General features: G+C 37.3%; 2 protein-coding genes and 1 long non-coding RNA gene across 5 annotated transcripts; 1 reads left to right on the top strand and 2 right to left on the bottom strand.

The window, feature by feature from the left end:
* Positions 1–401: 401 nt before the first annotated feature.
* Positions 402–17,188, bottom strand: sdcbp2 (syndecan binding protein (syntenin) 2). 2 transcript variants are annotated; one of them, XM_056734023.1, is made up of 9 exons: positions 17,030–17,188; positions 8,215–8,266; positions 8,030–8,126; positions 6,680–6,780; positions 3,066–3,224; positions 2,645–2,820; positions 1,365–1,536; positions 1,176–1,267; positions 402–1,030 (listed from the first exon to the last, which is right to left on the bottom strand). In XM_056734023.1, exons 2-9 carry the CDS (start codon positions 8,263–8,265, stop codon positions 976–978), a joined length of 903 nt encoding a protein of 300 aa, XP_056590001.1. In that variant the 5' UTR covers position 8,266; positions 17,030–17,188; the 3' UTR covers positions 402–975. The 2 variants fall into 2 exon arrangements, with proteins under 2 accessions (XP_056590001.1, XP_056590000.1); XM_056734022.1 differs by having other exon boundaries at positions 3,066–3,227.
* Positions 10,290–13,270, top strand: LOC130409802 (uncharacterized). 2 transcript variants are annotated; one of them, XR_008904901.1, is made up of 5 exons: positions 10,290–10,870; positions 11,259–11,384; positions 11,586–11,744; positions 12,085–12,176; positions 12,685–13,270. It is a non-coding gene; the product is annotated as an uncharacterized LOC130409802 (long non-coding RNA). The 2 variants fall into 2 exon arrangements; XR_008904900.1 differs by having other exon boundaries at positions 10,290–11,384.
* A 569-nt stretch (positions 17,189–17,757) lies between the features above and the next one.
* On the bottom strand, positions 17,758–20,969 carry fkbp1ab (FKBP prolyl isomerase 1Ab). Its single transcript, XM_056734024.1, has 4 exons — positions 20,833–20,969; positions 20,635–20,682; positions 19,328–19,440; positions 17,758–18,946 (listed from the first exon to the last, which is right to left on the bottom strand). The coding sequence occupies exons 1-4, from the start codon at positions 20,867–20,869 to the stop codon at positions 18,818–18,820; spliced, it is 327 nt and encodes a 108-aa protein (XP_056590002.1). The 5' UTR covers positions 20,870–20,969; the 3' UTR covers positions 17,758–18,817.
* Between the last annotated feature and the right edge of the window lie 493 nt (positions 20,970–21,462).

Raw genomic sequence — 21,462 nt, forward strand, 5'->3', positions numbered from 1 at the left:
TCCGGAGAGATTTTCATGTTACATTGACACATATTCCGTTCCAAATGTTTCTATCCTGAAACACATTACATGAAATTGCAAAATGTAGTAGTAGTAGATGCTATAGATGCTAACAAACACGATTAAACTTGATGACGATTCACAGTAGTGCAAGTCATTTTTTTTCATATTTGTCATTAAGACCCTCAGAGTAAAATGTACAAGTTTCCTCTTAGAGATGTAGATTATTTAGTTTCATTGTTTCCCAACATTTCTCAAATCAGTAAAAAAGTACTGTTACTCAAACAAGAGAAACATCTGTTTTGATTAGAATTTTAAGAACACAGAATTACAGTAGATACTGTAAAGCATCAGTATAACTTTTAGTGTAATTTTAAACCTACAAATAAGATCACAATATCTAATTTGTATCACCAAGATGATTATTTATTTTGTAATAATTTCAGTCTTGAGATTACATTCGTATATAAATTTTAGAGAAACTAACATTTACATGATAATAACAGAGATTTCCGAAAGATTAAACGCCTAAAAAAACACATGTTCAAAGTGAAAAAGAAGCGACTTGTATTAAAAATTCTGGCCCAGTATTTATTCTGGCAGAGTACAGCTGTCTTGGCATATTGATGTTTTGACTGAATTTTGTGCATAGTAGGAGGACTTAAAATGTTTGGAGTCTACTCCAACGCTTTTCAAAAACGGAAGCTCTCGCCAGGTTCATAACCCCTTGCCCCCAGTCAAAGTTAACCAAACGGATAAAGATACTCAACAACAATGGATTATTACTACAGTGTATAACATGTAACATGACAACAATTAAACCATGGCAACAATGACATAGAGGACAGAAACAAGAACTAGAAGGCAAAACAATAACATCAAACAACTGAAATAGAAAAAGGCCTATTTGACATGTCAGAAATGAACAGAGATTGTAGGCATTATGAAAGGGTATGTGTGGTCATTCTCCTGTGTTCAGACCTCAGGCACAGAATGATCCATTGATGACTTCAGCAGGCCGCTTGACATCCTGAAATACAAAGGTAATTGTGTTTAAATGTCTAATGTATTTACCATCATCAGGAGAATCTAAAAAACTACAAGATAGTTTATAACAGCTCTATTACAATCTGAATACGAGATAGATTTTGAACAAGAAAGAAGCTGGATCTCACTTCTTGATCATGTACTCGTAGATGAATTTAGGCATGATGGTGATGGTCATGGCAGTGGGAGAGGTGGTCAGGATATCCTTAATCTGATTGTCCTAGAGACCAAAATAACAATACATGATAAATAAATATACATCTCAGTCTATATGCTCTTTACATTTCTCATACCAAACTCACTGCAGACGTTCTCACCTTAAGTCCAATGACATTCTGGCCATTGATCTCACAGATGTAGTTATCAGTGAGCAGACCATTGCGGGCAGCAGAACCGTCCTTCACCAGAGATGTGATGCGTCCAGATTTGAAGATGAAGCCCACGTGGCCAGAGCTGTCTTTGTGCATGGTGATTGTACGTTGGAATGGTCTAAAACAGAGAAACAATCAGTTTACACAATGCATTTCCTAAAACCAGGTCGGGTGGAACGATGTTCTGTGTGGATTAGGGCTGGACGATGCGTTTAAAAATAATATTGATAATCTATTTTAAAATCATCGTGATATAGGATAATATCGGGTGTGTTTGACTTCATTCAACGTTGCGCAGACGATCAATCTGAGCATACGGACCGGGAGCGAATTTGTTCCGGACCCGCCAAGTGCCAAACAAACAAGCAACCACGCATGCACACACACACGCGCGCACAAACCAATGTTGCAGTGACTTCTTTCATCAGGTAAAGCGTGTATTTGCGAGACATCAGCAATATATAACATCGTCACATCGCCCAGCCATAGTGTGGATGTTCAATTCCTACAGTTCTCCAAAAGAAATCATTGACTACAGTTAAAAAATAGTTTAAAATGTCCAGCATCTGTTACAACTTATGCCTTTTGACAGTGAGGAAATCAGGTTGGTCTAACACACAACATTATTAAGGTACATGAAACAACTTAATTCAAGTAAGAAAGCAAATAACCACTAGGTGGAAGCAGACCACTGCATAAAAAGAATTATAAATGTATAGTTTTGTGTGATTCTCAACCTGTGTATTTAAACCATTTCATTCAGAATTGTCATGAGACACAAATTGATGCTATTCTTCCACAACCAACTGGACGAACTTAATATTCTTATTTATTTATCACCTTTATTAAACAAAACAACTAAGTGGGCAAACTAAAATCTTTGTGAAAATATCAAAGACATGGGAAAGGTTTGTTTTCTTTTTAGTGTTGATATATTTTCCTTTGCAAAAGACAAAGTAGGCCATATTGAGGGTTGTTAATAATATATTGATATATTATTCCATTGTTATTAATAACCAGTCATCTACGTTACTCACAACCATAAAACCATAACGTGCTAGAGGAAACCGCTGGTGTTCTCCTCTTTATTGTTTTGGCATTTTGAAGCGGTACATATAACCTGGTTACGATCCACTAGTGCGAAATGCGAATACTTGTTATGTTTCCCCCGGTCTTAAGATTTTGTTCAGGAGTGTATATCTCACAGACAGACAGAAGCCACTGACCTGTCGCGGACGATGAGCTCGATGCGCTGTTCTCCTGCAGCTTTCAGAGCTTTATGGGCCTTGTCTGAGCTCCAGCCGGCACAGTTCTGCCCATTAATCTGCAGAACCTGATCTCCAAACCTCAGACCAGCCAGAGCTGCAGGAGAGTTTGCCTGGACCAGCTGGACAAACAATCCCTACAGACAGAAATTATTATTACTAAAGTACTAATAATCTAACAGATCTAGTCATGTAATTTAGCTTTATTCCCATTTTTGATCCCATATACAAAGAAAATATGGACTGTTAACAACAATCTGCCAAGAAATTAATTTCTTACAATGTATCAAACTTGAAACGCTGCTCTAGGAAAACAGGAGTCTGGATAATGAAATCAGTGAAAAAGTTTAATGTAATTTATTTTTGGTAAAGTGTTACTCACATTATCGATATCTTTGAATCGCAGGCCGACCTTTCTGTCCTGATCTTTGCAGAGAATAACCTCCCGCAGACCTGGACGAATCTCCGCCCTCCTGATGCCCATGTCAGTTCCAGTCACGGGCCGCACCATGCCACCCAGACCTGACGGCACAGCCACCTGCTGCTGAGACACAGAGATATTCTTATTAATTCTTGTATGTGTGAGTGCATCGAGTATTTGCACAGGCATTCATTTTTATTATAATGTTCACAACTATAGTATGGACAGAAGTGAATCTAACACTGTTTTTAAGACGTTCCTACAAAGACTCCTACATGAGCATGACTCCAATACAGGCCTTATGCTTCATGAGTCATTCCTGGAGTCCATGCTGAGAAATACACTATGCTGAGACACACACGAAAAAATGACCACAAAACCAACACATCCTCTCCTTCAAAAGCTTACACAATTGCTCTCGGCTGCTTCTGCTTTAAAGGTCCAATTCTCCACGATCATGTTTTTTAACCTTTAGTTAGTGTGTAATGCTGCTGTTAGAGAATAATAATACCTGCACATGGATAAAGCTCAAAGTTAAATGCCTAGCGAGATATTGTCTTTAACAGAAGCACTACAAAGAATGGCTGGAAATGACTACAGCCCTCTACTTCCCAGGTACACGATGTCACTATTCCGAGTGCTTATAATAACCTCCACCCAAAGGAATACATGTAATATGGGCAAGGCCTTCCTTAGAGAAGAGGAAGAGCTGCTGGAGTAGTGTTTGGTTATCAGCGGTTGTGAACATTTGACTGAGCTACGCGCTAAACTACTTTCACTTTCATCACAGTCCTACAGCTGGTAATAAGAATGCAGCTTCACACATTCTAAGACAATAACCAATGGTCATATAACAGCTTCAATGACTTTAATATCGGCTGTGAAGGCGGTTCTGTGTAACACACTGATATTGTTTATGTGTGAGCATACCTCCGTCTAAAACACTTCTATGACATGTCCTCTGAAGTCCTGCTCAAAGGCTAAACTAACGCTTCTGTTATTAGTGATAATATAACCGGTCTGAGCCAACCGGTCCGGTGTCATTTCCTTCGCAATATTTGAAAAAACGCGATCTCTAACAAAGATCGACGTTTGCGTATGCACTAGCAGACCTCCGTTACACTTCGATCGATCTGCATGTTTTTAACTGATGAAGTGAAGTTGACGCAATTATTACGGTTTAATGGTAAAAGCCAAAGCTTATGAATTTACGTGCACTGAGAGGGGCACCGACCAATCACAACAGCCTGTGGATCGGAACTTGCTAATGGTATGGGTGGGACATCTTCACGCGCACTCTAGGCGGGGAACCAATCACAACTGACCGGGTCAGCTTTACCAATCAGAGTGTTTCGAAAGGCGGGACTTTGAAGAAAGCGGAAGAAATCCAGTCGTTTTGTGAGAAGAGAGACAGCGGTGGACGATAGACTTGAAATATGTGAATTATAAAGGGTTTTTGGAGACTAGAAACATGAACATCCATTGTTAAACACCCAAAATACACAATCAAAGCTTCGAAAACAAGGGAAAAAATGGGGCCTTTAGGAGAGAATACATTGTGGCAGGATGGAAAAAAGTGACTGTACTGCAAACAAAACCAGGAAGGAATGAGACTGCATGGATAGGAAATATTAATGTTTGCATGTATGAAACCCCACTCCAAAATCAACATTTTTATATCGTTAACTCATCCTAATGTTATTCTTCTGTAGTACACAAGAGATGTACGCTGCTGTTTTCATTTATATAACAGTAAATATTGAGTAAGAAATAGTGACCAAACAAAACAAAAATGAAACCATGATTTGCATACAAACTAAATAAAATTTTAGTTGATTCTTGGTTTACAGAAAACATAATCTAAGATATGTGTATACTTAGATATATAAATATGAAAATCGGTCCTTCACAATCAGTTAAAGGAAACATAAAAAAAATTACTTGAGTTACAGACGTGCTCAAATTTGTTGGAACCCTTACAGCTCATTGAAATAAAGCTTCATTCCACCTAAAGAGTGATGAAATTAAAAGCTATTGTAACATGTATACTGGCATGGCTTTGCTATGTCATAGAATAAAGCAGAAAAAAGTGGAGAGATTAATTATTACTAATCCTACAAAGATATTCTAAAATGGTCTGGACACATTTGTTGGTACCCCGTAGAAAAGATAATACATAATTGGATTAAAGTGATATTTGAAACTAATAAGTTTCTTTAATTGGTATCACACATGTAACCAATCTTGTAAAAAGTCATTCTGCCTATTTAAACAGAGAAAAGTAGTTACTGTGCTGTTTGGTATCATTGACCTCAGATTGAACAGAAGGACAGTGCGAATGGTAGAAAAAGAACGAAGGATAACTGCCAAAGAGATACAAGCTGAACTCCAAGTTGAAGGTACGTCAGTTTCTGATTGCACCATCAATTGCTTTTTGAGCAAAAGTGGACTCCATGGAAGAAGTCCCAGGAGGAAAGACAAACATAAGAAAGCTAGACTGGAATTTGCTAAAACTCATATTGACAAGCCATAATTCTTCTAGGAGAATATCCTTTGGCCAAAATGGAGCTTTTTGGCAAGTCACATCAGCTCTATGTTAACAGCTTTCAAAGACGTGAACACCATACTTACAGTGAAACATGGATGAGGCCCGGTTATGTTTTGGGGCTGCTTTGCTGCATCTGGCATGGGGTGCCTTGAATCTGTGCAGGGCACAATGAAATCTCAAGACTATCAAGGCATTCTGGAGAGAATCGTACTGCCCAGTAGAAAGCTCTGTCTCGGTCGCAGGTCATGGGTCCCTTAACAGGATAATAACCCAAAACACACAGCTAAAATCACCCAAGAATGGATAAGAACAAAACTTTGGACTATTCTGAAGTGGCCTTCTATGAGTCCTGATCTGAACATCTATGGAAAGAGCTGAATATTGCAGTCTGCAGAAGGCACCCATCAAACCTGAGACAGCTGGAGCAGTCTGCTGAGGAAGAGTGGGCCAAACGTCCTGTTAACAGGTGCAGAATTCTCATTGAGAGCTAAAGAAAACGTTTGCTTGCAGTGATCGCCCCTAAAGGTTGTGCAACAAAATATATTTTGTCCATGATATTTTCATTTGTTATATCATTTACAATATTATGTTTAATAAAAATTATCCCAAGCAAAGTCTTATTTCTATTAAATAAATAACGGTGGGTGCCAATTACCTTTGTTAAGTTATTTCAGAGAATATATATAATTGGGCATTCTTCGTTTTTGGTGGAGGGGTACCATCAAATTTAAGCACGTCTGTGTATTATTTAGCACTTTAAAAACCATTGGTCATCATTCATTTTCAATGCACAAAGCATTTTGGTGTTCCGCAGAAAAAAAGACATTGCACAGGTTAGCAATAATCTGAGGACTTAGGACTAAACTAACAAAACTTATTTTTGGGATGCTATTCCTAAAATGTCTCTTTCTTTTTTAGTGAAAACATTAAGTAACCGGAAGGAACGAAACTAACTTTAAATTCTATAAACAGCAGGAAAAACAAACAAAATGACAACAAAAACACACAGAAATATCCACAAACTTACACTATCAGCCACTGGGACCAGTGCAAGGTTTCTCTGAACCTCATCACTGTTCAGGCTGAGGCCCATGTAGTCTCCCAGCTCCTCGAGGTTTGGATAAAGACCTGAGTGTCAGAAAGAGAGACGGGGTATTTAAAGATGTACAGCAAACAACTACCCATTGGCCCACATGTTTTATTTCTGAACCGTTTTGTCATTTTAAATGGATATTTTTGATCATTTTAGCATTTGCTTTATGATGTAAAAAGGTCTTAAAGCAGAAAATTGGCATGTAAACGTCAAAACAGAGAAGAGGGTGTGTAAACGTCCATTGAGCTCTCAGCCGCCCAGTGACTGGTTTCAGATTCAGGCTGTGAATGTTTCCATGCAGTAATGATTTCCTGGGTTGAGTCATGGCTAGCGTTTGCCTTTCTATTCCTCAACACTCAGACAGGAAAATTTCTGTCTGTGAAACATGTTCTGACACAAACACAGGCAAACAGCAGCAGTTCCTCTATGGACTTCTACACTAGACTTAACGTCAGTGGGAATAGTTCATCTAACAAAAAGCCCGCAGACACAAAAAGATTTGGCTAAAAATCAACTCGGTTTTCACAGCCATTTTGTAAACAAGACTCTGCTTCTTTGAATTCTTGATGCATGAAATTAAATATCCAGTATTATTCTGGATACTTGAATACTTGAAACACAAATTACACCTAAAACAAATCTGAAATCACTCCAATTCTGTCATGTGAGCTTCACAGGCATAAGTGACGCTGCAGCAAGATTAGATGTCCTTTAAAGCTCCTTTTGAAAATGTCTTATGTCATTTCCTGGCAGTGTCTTGATAGGCCTCACAATGGGCCCTAATGAAAGCACACAGGTAGGAAGACATAGTCTGGATAAGAAGGGTTCAACCTGAGCACTTGTAACTGAGATTAGAAAAAGGAAGCAGAGATTCTCTTTCTCAAAAAGCTGCTGCACTTTTCAATTGCTCTCAGATGCCCCGGGGCATGTCCTCATTTCCTGTTTGACAATTACACAACTTTGGCAAGCCTTTCATCTCTATAAAAGCAGCTCTTACTCGGGGCTCCAGAAATGAATGAGAGAATGGAACAAGGAGACAGAGGGAAGAGAAACAGGCCTGGCTTGGAAAATATTTGCAGACAGACAGCTACAGAGAAACATTATACATTATACAAACACTATGGGGCTGCACAGACAGACAGAAAGATATTTCTAGACAGACATGACAAGACAGCAACAGAGGTGCATAGATATAAAGTCAGCTAATAGACGACAGTATTGACTAGACAGATACAGAGTAAAATGATATACAGGCTACTAGGCAAAATCGATCCTGTGACTCACTTGAGCTTGGCATCCCCTGTGTGGCAGGGTGTGCCTGGTAGACCCCCTCAGTGATAGCTGGGGTACTGGTGGTGGAAGTGGCAAACTGGGATTGTGCCTAGAGGAGAAACAACACGAGGCTAAAACAAACATCTGCTTTAACCTTTCGTTACATAACATTCGATTAGCGACAGTCTGCAACTTACCCTAATGACCTTGTCCACTTTAAGGTCCTCCAAGGATGGATACAGCGACATCCTGGGAAAAAGCACAATAGCCAAAATTATTAGGAAACTTTCTGGGCAGCTAATAGAGTAACCACATACAAGGGAATCATGCTTTAAGTGAGCTCTCATCGCCTTTGTTATTCAGCTGACTAGCAACCACATGACTCCATCAGGAATTGAAACCTACGCTTATTACCGAAGAGGCAGATGAAGGACTCTATTGGGAGAATGTGGGGCAACACAGCTGCTATAAAAAATGGATAGAGAACACTGTGAATTCATCAACATGACAGTACGCCTTCAGCTTCAGCTCTGTTGCTTTGACGTTATGAAACGGTCCGCCTGCAAGTCCATCTGTGTAGCGCCATCTGATCAGTCACTCACTGACGTAACAAAACACACTTCAAACACACCAGAAATGACCACCCACATCTGCGATCTTGCTTTTACGGGTCCAATAAAGCCCATTATAAATATTCTGAATGCAACAGAAATGATATCTAATCCTTGAGCTTAAAGGTCCAGTGTATGCAATTTAGCGGAATCTAGCAATGAGGTTGCGAATTGCAGCCAACGGCTCACTATACCCTCTCTTTCGAAGCACTACGGTGCCTGACACAGGACTTAAATGTCGTCATGTTTTCGTTTCTTTGCTGAAGGAGATAACAGAGCAGTGAAGCGCTCTGTAGAGCAGTTTGTCCGTTCCGTTTAGGGCTCCTGTAGAAAAAACATGGTGAATTCCGTGTAAGGGGACCTGCGGTGTATGTACAGGACTCTAGACTGCGACAAAATAGTCGCATTTTGACAATTTTTTCTTAATTTGCGCACCGGTGCGACTGCCAAACTGATCACTATATATTTTTTGCGTATTAAATTTAATGCGCAGAAATATTACATTGCGTAAGCGCCGCATTCAGTACGAACAAACTGCACAGAGAGCTAAGATACGTTGGTTAGGTGGTTAGCCTAGCACCACCAAAGTGCACAGCTGCTAGATAGCCACGTTAGCATTCAAATAAACTAATCATAGCATAGCACTACAATGAGGTTAAGAGTAGATTTAAAATACCCCACAGTCATAGCTGTTGTTCTAATATGCATTGCTTTCGTGTTTTCTATGACAAAGCAAAGAACCTTGGCGTCCTATCTTGGGAAAGAGATAAAATACACGCAAAATATACGAAAAACAGGAATTTTATATTGTGTTAAACACTCAGTAATGTCTATACTGTGTACTGCACAGTGTTTTGTTTTTTTTCACTAAAACTTTAGAATTTTTTGAACAAGAGAGTTATGTTGGTACTGTAAAGAGTTAACAGGCTGGTCTTTCATTTTGTATAATAGTTAAATTATTTTATTTTGCGTAAAGCAGAATACTTTTGCTGTGCAAAAGTGTTGTTTAATAAATCATATTATTACGTTTTTTTGGTATTTAATTGAGATACATTATGGTTTTTATTAATCGAGCAACAGAAAAATAATCGTTAGATTAGTCGACTAATCGATAAAATAATCGTTAGATTAATAGTTTAATAAATAATCATTTACCCCCAGCCCTACACTACAAAGCGGTTAAGAGTAGATTTAAAATACCCCACTGTCATAGCTGTTGTTCTAATATTCATTGCTTTCGTGTTTTCTAGGACAAAGCAAATAACCTTGGCGTCCTATCTTGGGAAAAAGATGCAATACACGTAAAATATACGCAAAAACAGGAATTTTATATTGTGTTAAACACTTTCAGGAATGTCTATACTGTGCACTGCAAAGTGTTATTTTAGAAACAAGGTCTCGTATTTGAACACCAAACAAATTGTTTTCGATAAGCACACCTTTTTCAACCGGGGCCATTTCCGAAGCCCCTCCGGTCCCTGTTGGTCCGGTCACGACCGCATTCGGGAGAAAGAACCACGTTGCATGTTAACAAACCACACACACAGTTTTCTGAAGTGAAGATACTCAAGACAAACGCATCACTATTTCTCTAAGTCAATTTAACGTTACACAGGACAATCTCGTCGCATGTTTACAAGCCAGAGACACTGCTTTCTAATAGTGAATAGACAAACGTGTCACAGTGACATATTATCTACTTTTAACATTGTCCCTAGGGTCTAACTTAAAAAATACCGATAATTACAATGTCATTATTTGCAGCTTTGCCTCGTTCAGTGTGGATCATTTCCATTGAAAACCAAATAAATCCATTGCTCTCTTGTCACCCGTGAGACTGGGAACATTGTTCTGTTGGTCTGTGCAGCCAACAACAAAACAGTTTGTACACTGTAAAAAATTAAACTCACAAAAAGTTAGACTAATGATTATCTTTTAGTTAACTGGACAAATAAATGCAAAAAAGTTGGCTTAACCAGTGAAAAGAAGTTGGTTCAACAACCGTTGGACTAACCTATTATTACTTGTAAATTCGATTAATAAATGCAAGTTAACAACCAAAGAAGTTGGGTTGGAGGTTGGAGCATGCGCATTGTAACGATCACGAGGTTGGCGCATGTGCAATGAAGCGCGCGCCAACGGACAGATTCAGACTGCTGGACGGAGACATTTTAGCATCTTCGTGCGAGACTAATGGATCTACTCACAGCCAACGTATTTCTACTCAAAGCCATCGTTTTAGGTAAGTAATAAGTAGGCTATATGCATTGAAGTATTTTGTAAAAGTAGCATGTATCTGCTTGATCGCAGAGCCGTGGTTACGGCTAGTTATGCACTGTATAATTTTTTTTTGCCACGAGGATGCTTAACTTTTAACTAGTCTCCCAACTTCAGCAAATAGCATGTAAAAAATTTAGAATAGAACCTGAGGCAATCGTGGTAAGTTAAGTTAAGAACAAGTTTGTTTATTTCAAAGTAACTTTGACGTTATTGCACTGACACATTTACTATTTAATTTGGCAATTTTTGCAGTACACAAATATAAAGAAATATTTTAAAGTCGACTCTTTATCTTAAATTTAAATTCACACACGCTACAGTGGCCTAATATTAGAATTTTTACGTTTCAGACTGAGATCAGAGGCAATAAACATCTGCAAAAAAAATTCCTGTGTCCTTCGAAGCCTGGTTAGGCTCTCACGTGTTTTGCAGACTACTTCGACGGTGTCGACAAGACTGCAATCGTCTCATTTAAAGTAAGTATCATTTTATGGAGTTGATTTAGATTTAATATTATTAACAAATACATGTGCAAAAATCAATGAATTTGAACTGATTTGCAAATGTATTTTGCTATCCACAAATATGCATTTAAACTTGTGTCTTGATCTGTTGTAACACATTTGAAGCCAATTAAACAATGTTACAACCAAGACCTGTTTTATTTCTATCACCAGTTATGTAATGAGTTCAAACGCATCACTAGTGTGGACCTCCTCGAGACATTCAGAGCATCAATACACCAGCACACTCCGCAACTCCTCAAGCTATACAGAGCAAGAAAGGGGGCATTTGGAACAGAAATGGAAGATCTTCTCAACAAGCTTGATCAGCAGGTAACTTGTTAATGTCAAAGTTACCAATAGATAGATAATTTTAAAAACAGATTAATCAGAGCCATTTGCTATTTTATTTTCTATAAAGAACATTTTCGGAAGATATTTTTGTAGGAATATGACAATGTATGTCAAGTGTTCACTAGCTGATTAGACTGATTTTGGCTCTGAACTTAGTATACTGCATACAATACTGATTTCCTATTTAACACATCTAATTTTATTCATTGGCTCATTAGCAGAGGCTTTATGACTTCAAACATACATGCAAACTCATAAAAAGTTTAAATTAATAACAATAGTTTTTTTGTTTGTTGTTGTTTTGTACCCATTTTTTTAGACCACAAATATTGTGACTCACAGAAAGCAAACCGTCCTGGAAGGTCTCCCCATGTTTCTACGAGAAGATTCCTCTGTACTTTTTAAAACATGGTGAGTATGTTTCATTACTTCAACAGATATACAACATCTTGCCACATGACCATGAGTGATTAATAGGAATGTGAATTTTTGTGTTAACAGCGAACAGATTGTTTTGATGATTCATTGGATCATTTTTGATTCAAAGTATATTTTTTCAAATACAACATGAATTTGGTCAATGATTGGGTATGAAATTTATTACAGTTAACATGACAGCCTCAGTCACCAATCACTTATATTTTGTGGTAGATTTTGCAATGAATCTGAATGACTGAAAATATACCATCATAGTTGTTATAATTGCTTTTTTGTGATATAGCTTATTCAGGTTAGTACTAAATCAAAAAAGAGCCAATTGTAATTTGTGTATTTACTATATAAAATGATAAACATCTTGCTGATTCTGCAAATGGGATGCATACCTAAGAGCACATTGTTATAGGATACTTTATAGTTCATTTTTGTTGTTGTTGTTTGTTGGTGTCAAGTGATATTGATTTATTCTTTTTATTATAAGGACAAGACTCCAGAGGACAGACAGACCAGAGGGATGAAGGTGGGAATCCTTATTGTAATTGAAGATGATGCCCCCCCCAGCACACTGCCCAGTGTCACAAAATTTGCTGTTGTGTTGGAGGAGGTATTGTACTGAGAGATGCTCCAGACTTGCAGTCTGCACTTGCATACCTGTTTGGCCCTCTGTTTGCCTTGGACTTTGAGTACCCAAAGCAACGGAAATACACTTTTGAGGTTATTGAGAAAGTGTTTATGGAGATGGGCACTCATTGCTCTGCTAGGGTACAGACCCTCAAAACTAAGCTATTACTGTGAGATGCATTTGTGAGATGTTTGTATCTTACATTTAAGATGCAAGTAGATAGTTTTTTTTTTTTTGCAATTTGCTTGCATTTTGTTTGACTCATTTTTGTTTAAACTGTTAACTTGAGGTTGTGATAAACATTGGTGCCACTGTTTCAGCACTTACAGCACAAACGTTAACTTGCACTTATGGTATAAAGCTGCTCAGTTGTAACATATTCAGTGTTTACAATTTAAAATGTAAAACATTTAAAAGATAGAACATTTAAAGTATTTATGACCAGTTGAATGTTAACACTTTGAATGTAAAAGTACTCTTTAAAAATAAAAACCTGGACCAAAATATCAAGCCTGTAGTATTTTAATTTTTTAACCTTGTAATCAACATCTTTAGTCAACTGAACATACTTTATTAAGTCAAGTGAAAATAACATTAAAAGTTGAAATTGTATAATTTTGTAAGTTTTTTTAACTATAAAAACTCAATCAGCTGAACAAAAGATTTTAAATTGGTAAACATGTGACTTTACTCAGTGAATTAAGTTAAGTGAACTACTTTGTTTAAAAGTTGAGTAAACTCAAAAAAGCTGTGCAGCAAGTTGCCTTACAATTTTAAGTTATGTCAACTTTAAATTTTTTACAGTGTAAGCTTTGCTACTTTTGCCATGATGTTGGAACTTCACACATGCGAAAACAAAAATGGCGGCGCCGCAATGGGTGGACACGTTCTGAACAAGGGGGGGGAAATATTATAATATGAACGGCTGCTTACGTCATTAAGAGAACGATTTCTGACGCGCTTGTTTTATCCCAGGCTTGCAAAGATAGTCTCAAATAAAACAATTTAATGATTTGTCATTTTCCGAGTTGGCAGATGCAGCAGAGACCCGATTTTAGCATTTAAACATAGAAAAAGTCTGTTTTTCATGAAATCACCCCTTTAAAATCTCTGTATTGTGTATTTATCAACATCAACCAATGACGCATTCTAGATTAATTTTACACCTCTAGAAGGTGACTTTACATCCAGTGTTTGCTATGCAAACTCATTTGCCGTGAGACTATGAAATTAGGTTATCAGGAATAGTTCATTATTGACAGAGGGCACAGAAGGTTAAAGTGAAAAAATGTCATCATTTGCTCACCTTAAGGTTAATCCAAATCTGTATAAATTCCCATAGTAAGAAAAATTACACTTTTTTTTTGTTCTATTGGCATTTTTGACTGCTATTGTATTTCTACTATGGTTGTCAACGGGGGGCAAAATCTGTCTGGATATAAGCATCTTCCAAATATCTTTCTCTGTGTTCATCAGAACAAAGAAATGTATCCAGATTTGGAACAGCTCGAAGGGGAGTAAACATTGACAAACGTTACATTTTTGGATGAAGTATCCCTTTAAAACCGAGGCTAATATCCCATTTACAAACATTATAAAGCTTCACTGCTTGACTGTGCTCTTTATCTTCAAGTTGATTGGAAGTGCTTTACTGGGATGGAGGGAAAAAGATAGAAAGCACAGAGAGAGGGAGAGAGCGAGAGCGAGAGAGAAGAGTACAAAAACATACTTCATGCTAAAAAGAAGGAATAAGAATGTAAAATATGAGACGTAGAAGTTAGTAGAGGAAAGGCCAAGAAAGTGATAAAAGAGACATGTGAGTAATAGATGTTGACGCACTCACAATCACATGACACTGGTCACATGGCATACTGTGAATATCAGCAAACAATAGAGCCTGCTGTAAATCCAGCCGAGGTTAAATCATTAAATCATCATCGGGTTACAGTAAACAAAACCCGGCTCAACAAAACCCATATTGAGTAACTGTAGAATCATGACACCTGACATATGAATGTATAGCGTCATACCATTAGGAATACAGAAGAACATTTACATTTAGTCATGTGGCAGATGCTTTTAACCGAAAGAAGGGGGATAATGTATAGGCTTACCAATGAAACCTAAAGTAAACAGGATATACAGAGTTACAGCAAAAAGAATGTTGGATGGGAGACATGATAAAATATTGGAAAATATTTGACTATCAGGACAGATTGCTTAACTTCCCTGATGAGATGTCGCACACACTAACACGACCAGTGATCATGTGATATGAAAGAATGCAACAGGAACTAGGAACCACTTGAGAATCAAGTCCAACAGAGAGTCAAGTCTTTATTACCTTTGCAACAGGATTAAAGCCTTACATGCACTTCATGCTTCCACACGTACACATATCTCACAAATCTGCGAAGCGCTCGCAGACAAACATTAACACAAAAATAGAAAAAAGATCACGCTCGCCTACACCCTCATGAATAAACTCCTACACCAACACACACAGAACAGCTCATGTGAACCCACACATACGGCCTCTTACACAAACTCTAATATGAGAAAGCAAACAGACTGAAATGTGTTTTTCCAAGACGATTTCAGAAAAACACTCCACAAATATCCCAACTTGACAGATTCAATAAGTGTTTGTCATCCCATAAAGGGACGATTTTCCCTGTCAAGAGCACTCCAATAAAGTAGAGATGTCTCTGAAAAGTGGACTGACAGAAACAGTCAGCAATATATTTTACAGACATGTGTGTCTACATTGTTTATAGCTTTGTCGAGTTCAGCTGTAGGACTCTATTATCAACTAAACCGACTGGGCACTTAGTGTGGTCATAAATCAAGACGGGATACAGGACAACTGGCAATCTCATCATTGAGCTATTTGGCATCTGGGATGCACACCTGTTATTACTTAAGTGGGAACCTACATTTGAGTTGAGGTCATCTGGAAAGTTTTGTATAAACGTATTTTAACATTCTGGATTAGATGACATTTTACCGTATGAACTGTTCTCAAACTGAATCAAATCTCTAAAGCAAAGTAAAGTTAACTGTCCGGTTGAGTGGGCGAGGGGCCTTTGGTATGGGGGAGAATCGGGCAAAGCTTATTTTCAGGCAGGCTGAATGAGTGCCGAGCATAATAAACAACTCCCCCATGGCAACAGTCTGTAAGTCTATTGACCAAGTCCAGCAAAGGATCCATGTGAAATCAGTTTTTGGGGGAGGAAATGTGCCGAACTGCACTAAATATTAACCTACTTTGTGACTATATGGATTTTCTATCCATGTATCAGCTCGTGACATACATGACGATGGAGTTGTAATTATATAAATGAACACACTGGTGACTTAGCGCACGAGGAATGTGGAAAGTCCCTTTTATTAAAAAGCAAACAATAAACTAGGTTATTTGCCCTTAGGAGTCAACACTCGTACTTTATGTATAGTTGTTTGTTTTTCAGTCATCTATAATTCAGTTCACCATATTGTCAAGTTTTGTAGCACAGACATAAAATCGAAAGTAAAGATGTTGTTTTTGAGGATAAACGAAACTGCGTGTAGTAAAAAAGACTTTCACTGAACCTCTGAATATGACAACATCATAATCATCATAATATTCAACAATATGTGCAGTTATGGTAAATCATATAAACCTTAGACTGATGTTTTGTTTGTTTCCTCCCTTTCGGTACGAAGCCATCTCATCGGTCAGCTGTTTTCTCTACACTATACATTAACTTCTAATTTATATCACCAAATAACTTTAGACACCGGTAGAAAACAGTTACCAATCCTTTAAATATATATTAACTTGTTTTACTCTCGGTCACTGTAAAATTAGCTAAATGAATAAAAGTCTCACTGACTTGGATCCGATAGCACTCGAGCTAGTCACGTTAACTCCGTTAGCAAACATACAAAGATGCTAATTACACATATAAAGTTAAACTTATGTCTCTTTATAATAACGACCAGGTGATACAGCCAAAAATAGTATCCACATATAAAAGTAACTAAACCGGGAGCAATGCGAGCTAAAAACAGCCGTGCCTTTGTTCTTCGTGTGTTAGCAACTGACCAGTTAAGTTTAGCTTCGGTTAGCCAGCGGATCTTGCGTTACGTTTCCCGACTAAATAAAATCGCCGAATCTTATAAACACAACAACATTTAGCTTATCGAGTTTCGGTGTCCTTACCTTTTTTGCTTTTAGGGTTACGACGTCAGAAAAGAAATGGGAAGGAATACACGTCGAGCGCTGTGGATGGGACGCTTTTCCTCTTTTGGTTGGAGCAGAAGTGAGAAGCGGGAGGTGAGGTGTACTGTCACAACGGTTCAAGTCTCTTCCTACTCTAAACTTCAGCTTGTTTCATGACGCTAGTCACCTCCTTAATTCATTGATCTTTGAGGCTGGGCGAAACGATAAAACATGAATACATCATATTCTATTTATAACGTGTTCTCATTACTCATTAACTCAATGCACAATACACATCTCTAATGGCCACGTTACCTGACTAAGTAAACAAAGTCATTTTTTTCTGGTTATTGATAATACTGAAAACAACTGGTAAAAAAACTACTCAAGTTTTTGATGGTTTCGGAGCTTGGTTATAAAGAAGCTTTGCTTGTAGCTGACTAGTGCCCAAAACCCCTCTTAATCCAACCAACAAGTTCAATCTGGTATTGGCTTTTATTTCTTTTTCTAGGTCACCATCAGCTCCAAACCTACTGTTGAATATCACTGTTGTAAAACTACAGTTACAGTTAAATGTATCCTCCTCAGCATTCATGTATCATATTAAGAGACAAGACTGACGAGTATTGACAAAAGACCCCTAAACAAATAGAATTGCTGGTAAACAAACAGCTATTTTCAAAGAGTTTGGGTACTCATTCAGCGGAAAACTATATGACAAGCATGCGTGATTTTTTATTCCTTTATTTGTTTTGCCTCTGTAAGACAACACATCAATATACTTTGCAGTAAAAAATATAAAAGCCACATGTTTGATGGTTGAGTCTGTAATTGTCAGCATCGCCTCAAGTATGTTTAATAACAACGTAATTATTATGTTCAAGCTAAATAGTTTTGTTGCGGTCTCTGCAATGTATCAACAACGAAAAATATGCAAATATGGCACCTCAAATTATATAGATTTCATTTGCAAACAGTATGAGACAAATATGGTAGAGCGAGTCAAAACAATAGTAAGAAGCCACAATCTATTTAGTATTTCAGGCATCTTTTATCTATGAAAACTAAGAGTGCCCATCTGTTCCGTGGGTTAGCAGGCTAATTGTTTGTTAAGATAACAGGTTGACAGATTACAACAACAAAACATGGCTGCAGATCCTTACAAGCATTAAGAAAGGCATCCATGCATTGCTTCTGTGCCTAATGTGTTAACTTTCAACTACTAAACGTTAAACCAATGAATACAGTGCCATTTTCTTTCTAATTAGCTTAATGTTTATAAAATAGAAGGAAAAGTGTTCTCAGAAATAGCTGTAACATTATGTTATATCAGTCAGCCTGAGTTATCTTAAATTGCAATATTAAGTTGATAAATGAATGATTTTTGCACATTTCTTTAATCACTGAACTAATGTTACTGCTCCATTATCATCACTGAGGCCAACAAACACCAGTGTGTGAAAGAGTCGAGGAGATTGGAAGTATAAAGGTTCAAGATCAAGGATTTTTGTGACATCCTATCCTCGGCGCATGAAGAGTGCTGGATTAAAATGATACTAGATTAGTCATTTATACATAAAACGATGATAGACGAAGGTCAAATGTGGGAGGTTTATTAAATACTGATCCTGCTAGCAACTAAAATAGGGAGAAAACTATAGAATACACTGACGGCCATTTCTGACAAGAATTGGCAGCTAGGAATTCAAGTGTTCATACTGCATTAGCTTCCTTATGGTAAAACAAAATAATGTACAAAACCATGAAAAGTCGGTAAAGCATTTTAAATCACTCCAAACTGAGAAGCTCCACATCAAATATGAGGGTTGCATTTGGAGGAATAATCCCAGGATGGCCTTTATTACCATAGGCATAATCGGGAGAACAGGTTATCTTTGCTCTTTGGCCCACACTCATCTGAAAGATACACAAAGAGTGGCATGAATTATTTCAAATGCTTAACAAGGTCTATTCTTTGCACTGTGAACATTTAAAGAAAAATATCTACTTGACAGTCCTTACAGACTGATAATATATCTGGAATTATTTTAACAGTGGTGTTTTTTTTAGTGAATTTTCGGCTTTTATTTTGTCTGGTACCAACGATGGAAACCTACAAATCATGATCATGTATTATATTCAGTAGGGTTTTGCATTACAGATGTAATGCAGAGTGAAGGACTTTAAACATGTTTTTTTGAAAAAACAACTACAATGACCCCTTTAGTAGAATGAGGAGTCAAGTAAGGAGAAGGGTCCAAAGAAAAAAAAGGGAAAATAAATCTGAGTATCACACACCTGCACAACACCTTCCTCCCAGCCACGGATAACTTCCTGTTTACCAATCTTGAACTTAAATGGCTTGTCACGGTCACGGGAAGAGTCGAATTTCCGTCCATCTGTCAGAGAGCCTGAAGAATGAAGAGGAAAAAGACAAGGCCAGAAAAACAGGAAATGGATTTAGAGCATCAGATATATTGTCTAATTTGGCATTGCTGTAATTCTATTCTATTCGATAAATCTGAAGATTTTGTTTTTTTCTGTAATACAACAGAAAATTTCAGGATATGAGACTTGTACCTCTTTACGATCTTGGCTAACAACGCAAATTTACATAAACACAAGATTGCTGTAGCACCAAAGCTAGTGTTATGCAACACAAAGGGGATATAAGATTACATTATTGTACAGTCCATATACCAAAAACATGCATTAAACAAATTATCCACAACTAACATCAGATGTTATGGAATAAATCAATCTGGCAATCTGGTTAATGTCATAGTGCTCTTCAGCACTGATGCATTGTTTGATGCTTAATATAAGAAGCCATCTGAACAATGACTCATGTTCACAGTCAACTAGAATTCTTACAAAACAAAAAGGCATATCTTCTATCATACACTGAACGATGGTAGGCGTCATGAGAATTTTATGAAGGTTGTATTTTGATGGTAATAAATTAATATTAATAAATGTAATAATGAAAAGAATAAAAAAGTAACAGTATGCTTTACAATTTGTATCGGCAAGGACTGTACACAGTTTAAAATAATTGTGATACAATATTATTTTTGAATTAACCAGCTTAAAGTCATCATCCTACATCTAATACATCTAAATATCTCAAATCTAAATGTTAATTTTTATAAATTAAAAAAAGTTATACTTGATGGACAGGTATAACTAGTAAGCATAAATGATTAAAAGACAAGCACAACATCCCAGGGGTCGACTCCCTCCAGACATCGATAATATGTCTATTTGACGACTATCATACAAAAACATCATACAGCCCAGGGTCTATTAAATCTCTCTTCTGTTTTGTCACATATGGATCATGTCTGCTGGTAAAAGCACGAGCGTGCAACCCCTACACAACCGTTTATTTTATTTCTTACTTTCTTTGTTTATAATTTATCTATAATGCATTTTGTAAACTTTACTAATCAATTTAACGGATGCAGACCCCTTTCAAATCTCTAAAATGTAATTCTTGGTTATATGTATATATATTAACCATATTTAGTCAATCTGCAAACAGTAAAAGACAAAGATATAAGTACGTCAGCATAAACAGGACAAACGTCCTAAATTCAACTCACCAACGTAATGCACCACACATGTCTGTCCTTTTTTGGGAAAAGTCCTTCCTGTAAAAGCAGCATGAAGGACCAAGAGATGTGTCATCATAATGCTGGTAAACCGCACTCATAACAGATTACTTTGCATGGTAAACGCTGGGATCAAATTATTGTAATGTGAAATGAGAAGCAATAAAAAAAAAGATGGGATCGCTTTACCATCGCCGGGGGTTATGGTCTCAATCTCCACTCCCATTTTCTCCCGATCGTGTACCCTCCTAAAAGCTGACTGACTGTGCGCTTTGCGCGTGCTCTCTCACAGCTGTTTGGAAGGATGCTGTTGGGTCACGTGACCCAATGACAAGCGCGTTGTAGGAGAGCTTTAACAGCAAAGTACCGCGAGAGCAATGCTCACTATTCACTTTCCCGTAACTCTGACGATATACACTGATCGGAATGCGCAGAACCACATCCGTGTGCGTCGTAAGTAAAAAGGCGCAGCGAAAATTTGGAATATTTCCTGTTTTGCACATACTGTTGGCATACTTTGCAGTGCCTACCGATGAGAACACTCATTTGAGCATAATATTCAACAGATACACTTTGTATTTTAAGTATATTTTATATAAAAAAATCTTGTAGGTCTATGGGTTTAAAACGGTATTTTTTTGCAAAATTGATTTTTTATAATCAACATAACCACACAGTGAGGAGGAGACATTTAAACTGGATGTGGTATTGATTTCCAAAGCTCCTGTGAAGTATTACGTAACGTGCTCCACACACTTCCTCTACGTATCTATTTGTAGCAAAAACAACGCATGGGCTTTTGTATGATATACTTTGTTT

The sequence above is a fragment of the Triplophysa dalaica genome, chromosome 20 (assembly GCF_015846415.1).
Source record: "Triplophysa dalaica isolate WHDGS20190420 chromosome 20, ASM1584641v1, whole genome shotgun sequence".
Classification (NCBI taxonomy): Eukaryota; Metazoa; Chordata; class Actinopteri; order Cypriniformes; family Nemacheilidae; genus Triplophysa; species Triplophysa dalaica.

What these genes read in the sequence shown, in the direction of transcription:
- sdcbp2 (XM_056734022.1), bottom strand. Translation starts at nt 8,265, where the DNA reads ATGTCGCTGTATCCATCCTTGGAGGACCTTAAAGTGGACAAGGTCATT. An exon ending in AGAATGTCATTGGACTTAAG is followed by an intron (nt 1,268 to 1,364) that starts GTGAGAACGTCT and finishes TTTGGTCTCTAG; the next exon opens with GACAATCAGATTAAGGATAT. An exon ending in TACGAGTACATGATCAAGAA is followed by an intron (nt 1,031 to 1,175) that starts GTGAGATCCAGC and finishes TTTGTATTTCAG; the next exon opens with GATGTCAAGCGGCCTGCTGA.
- fkbp1ab (XM_056734024.1), bottom strand. Translation starts at nt 20,869, where the DNA reads ATGGGAGTGGAGATTGAGACCATAACCCCCGGCGATG. An exon ending in GACCATAACCCCCGGCGATG is followed by an intron (nt 20,683 to 20,832) that starts GTAAAGCGATCC and finishes CTGCTTTTACAG; the next exon opens with GAAGGACTTTTCCCAAAAAA. An exon ending in ATGTGTGGTGCATTACGTTG is followed by an intron (nt 19,441 to 20,634) that starts GTGAGTTGAATT and finishes TTCATTCTTCAG; the next exon opens with GCTCTCTGACAGATGGACGG.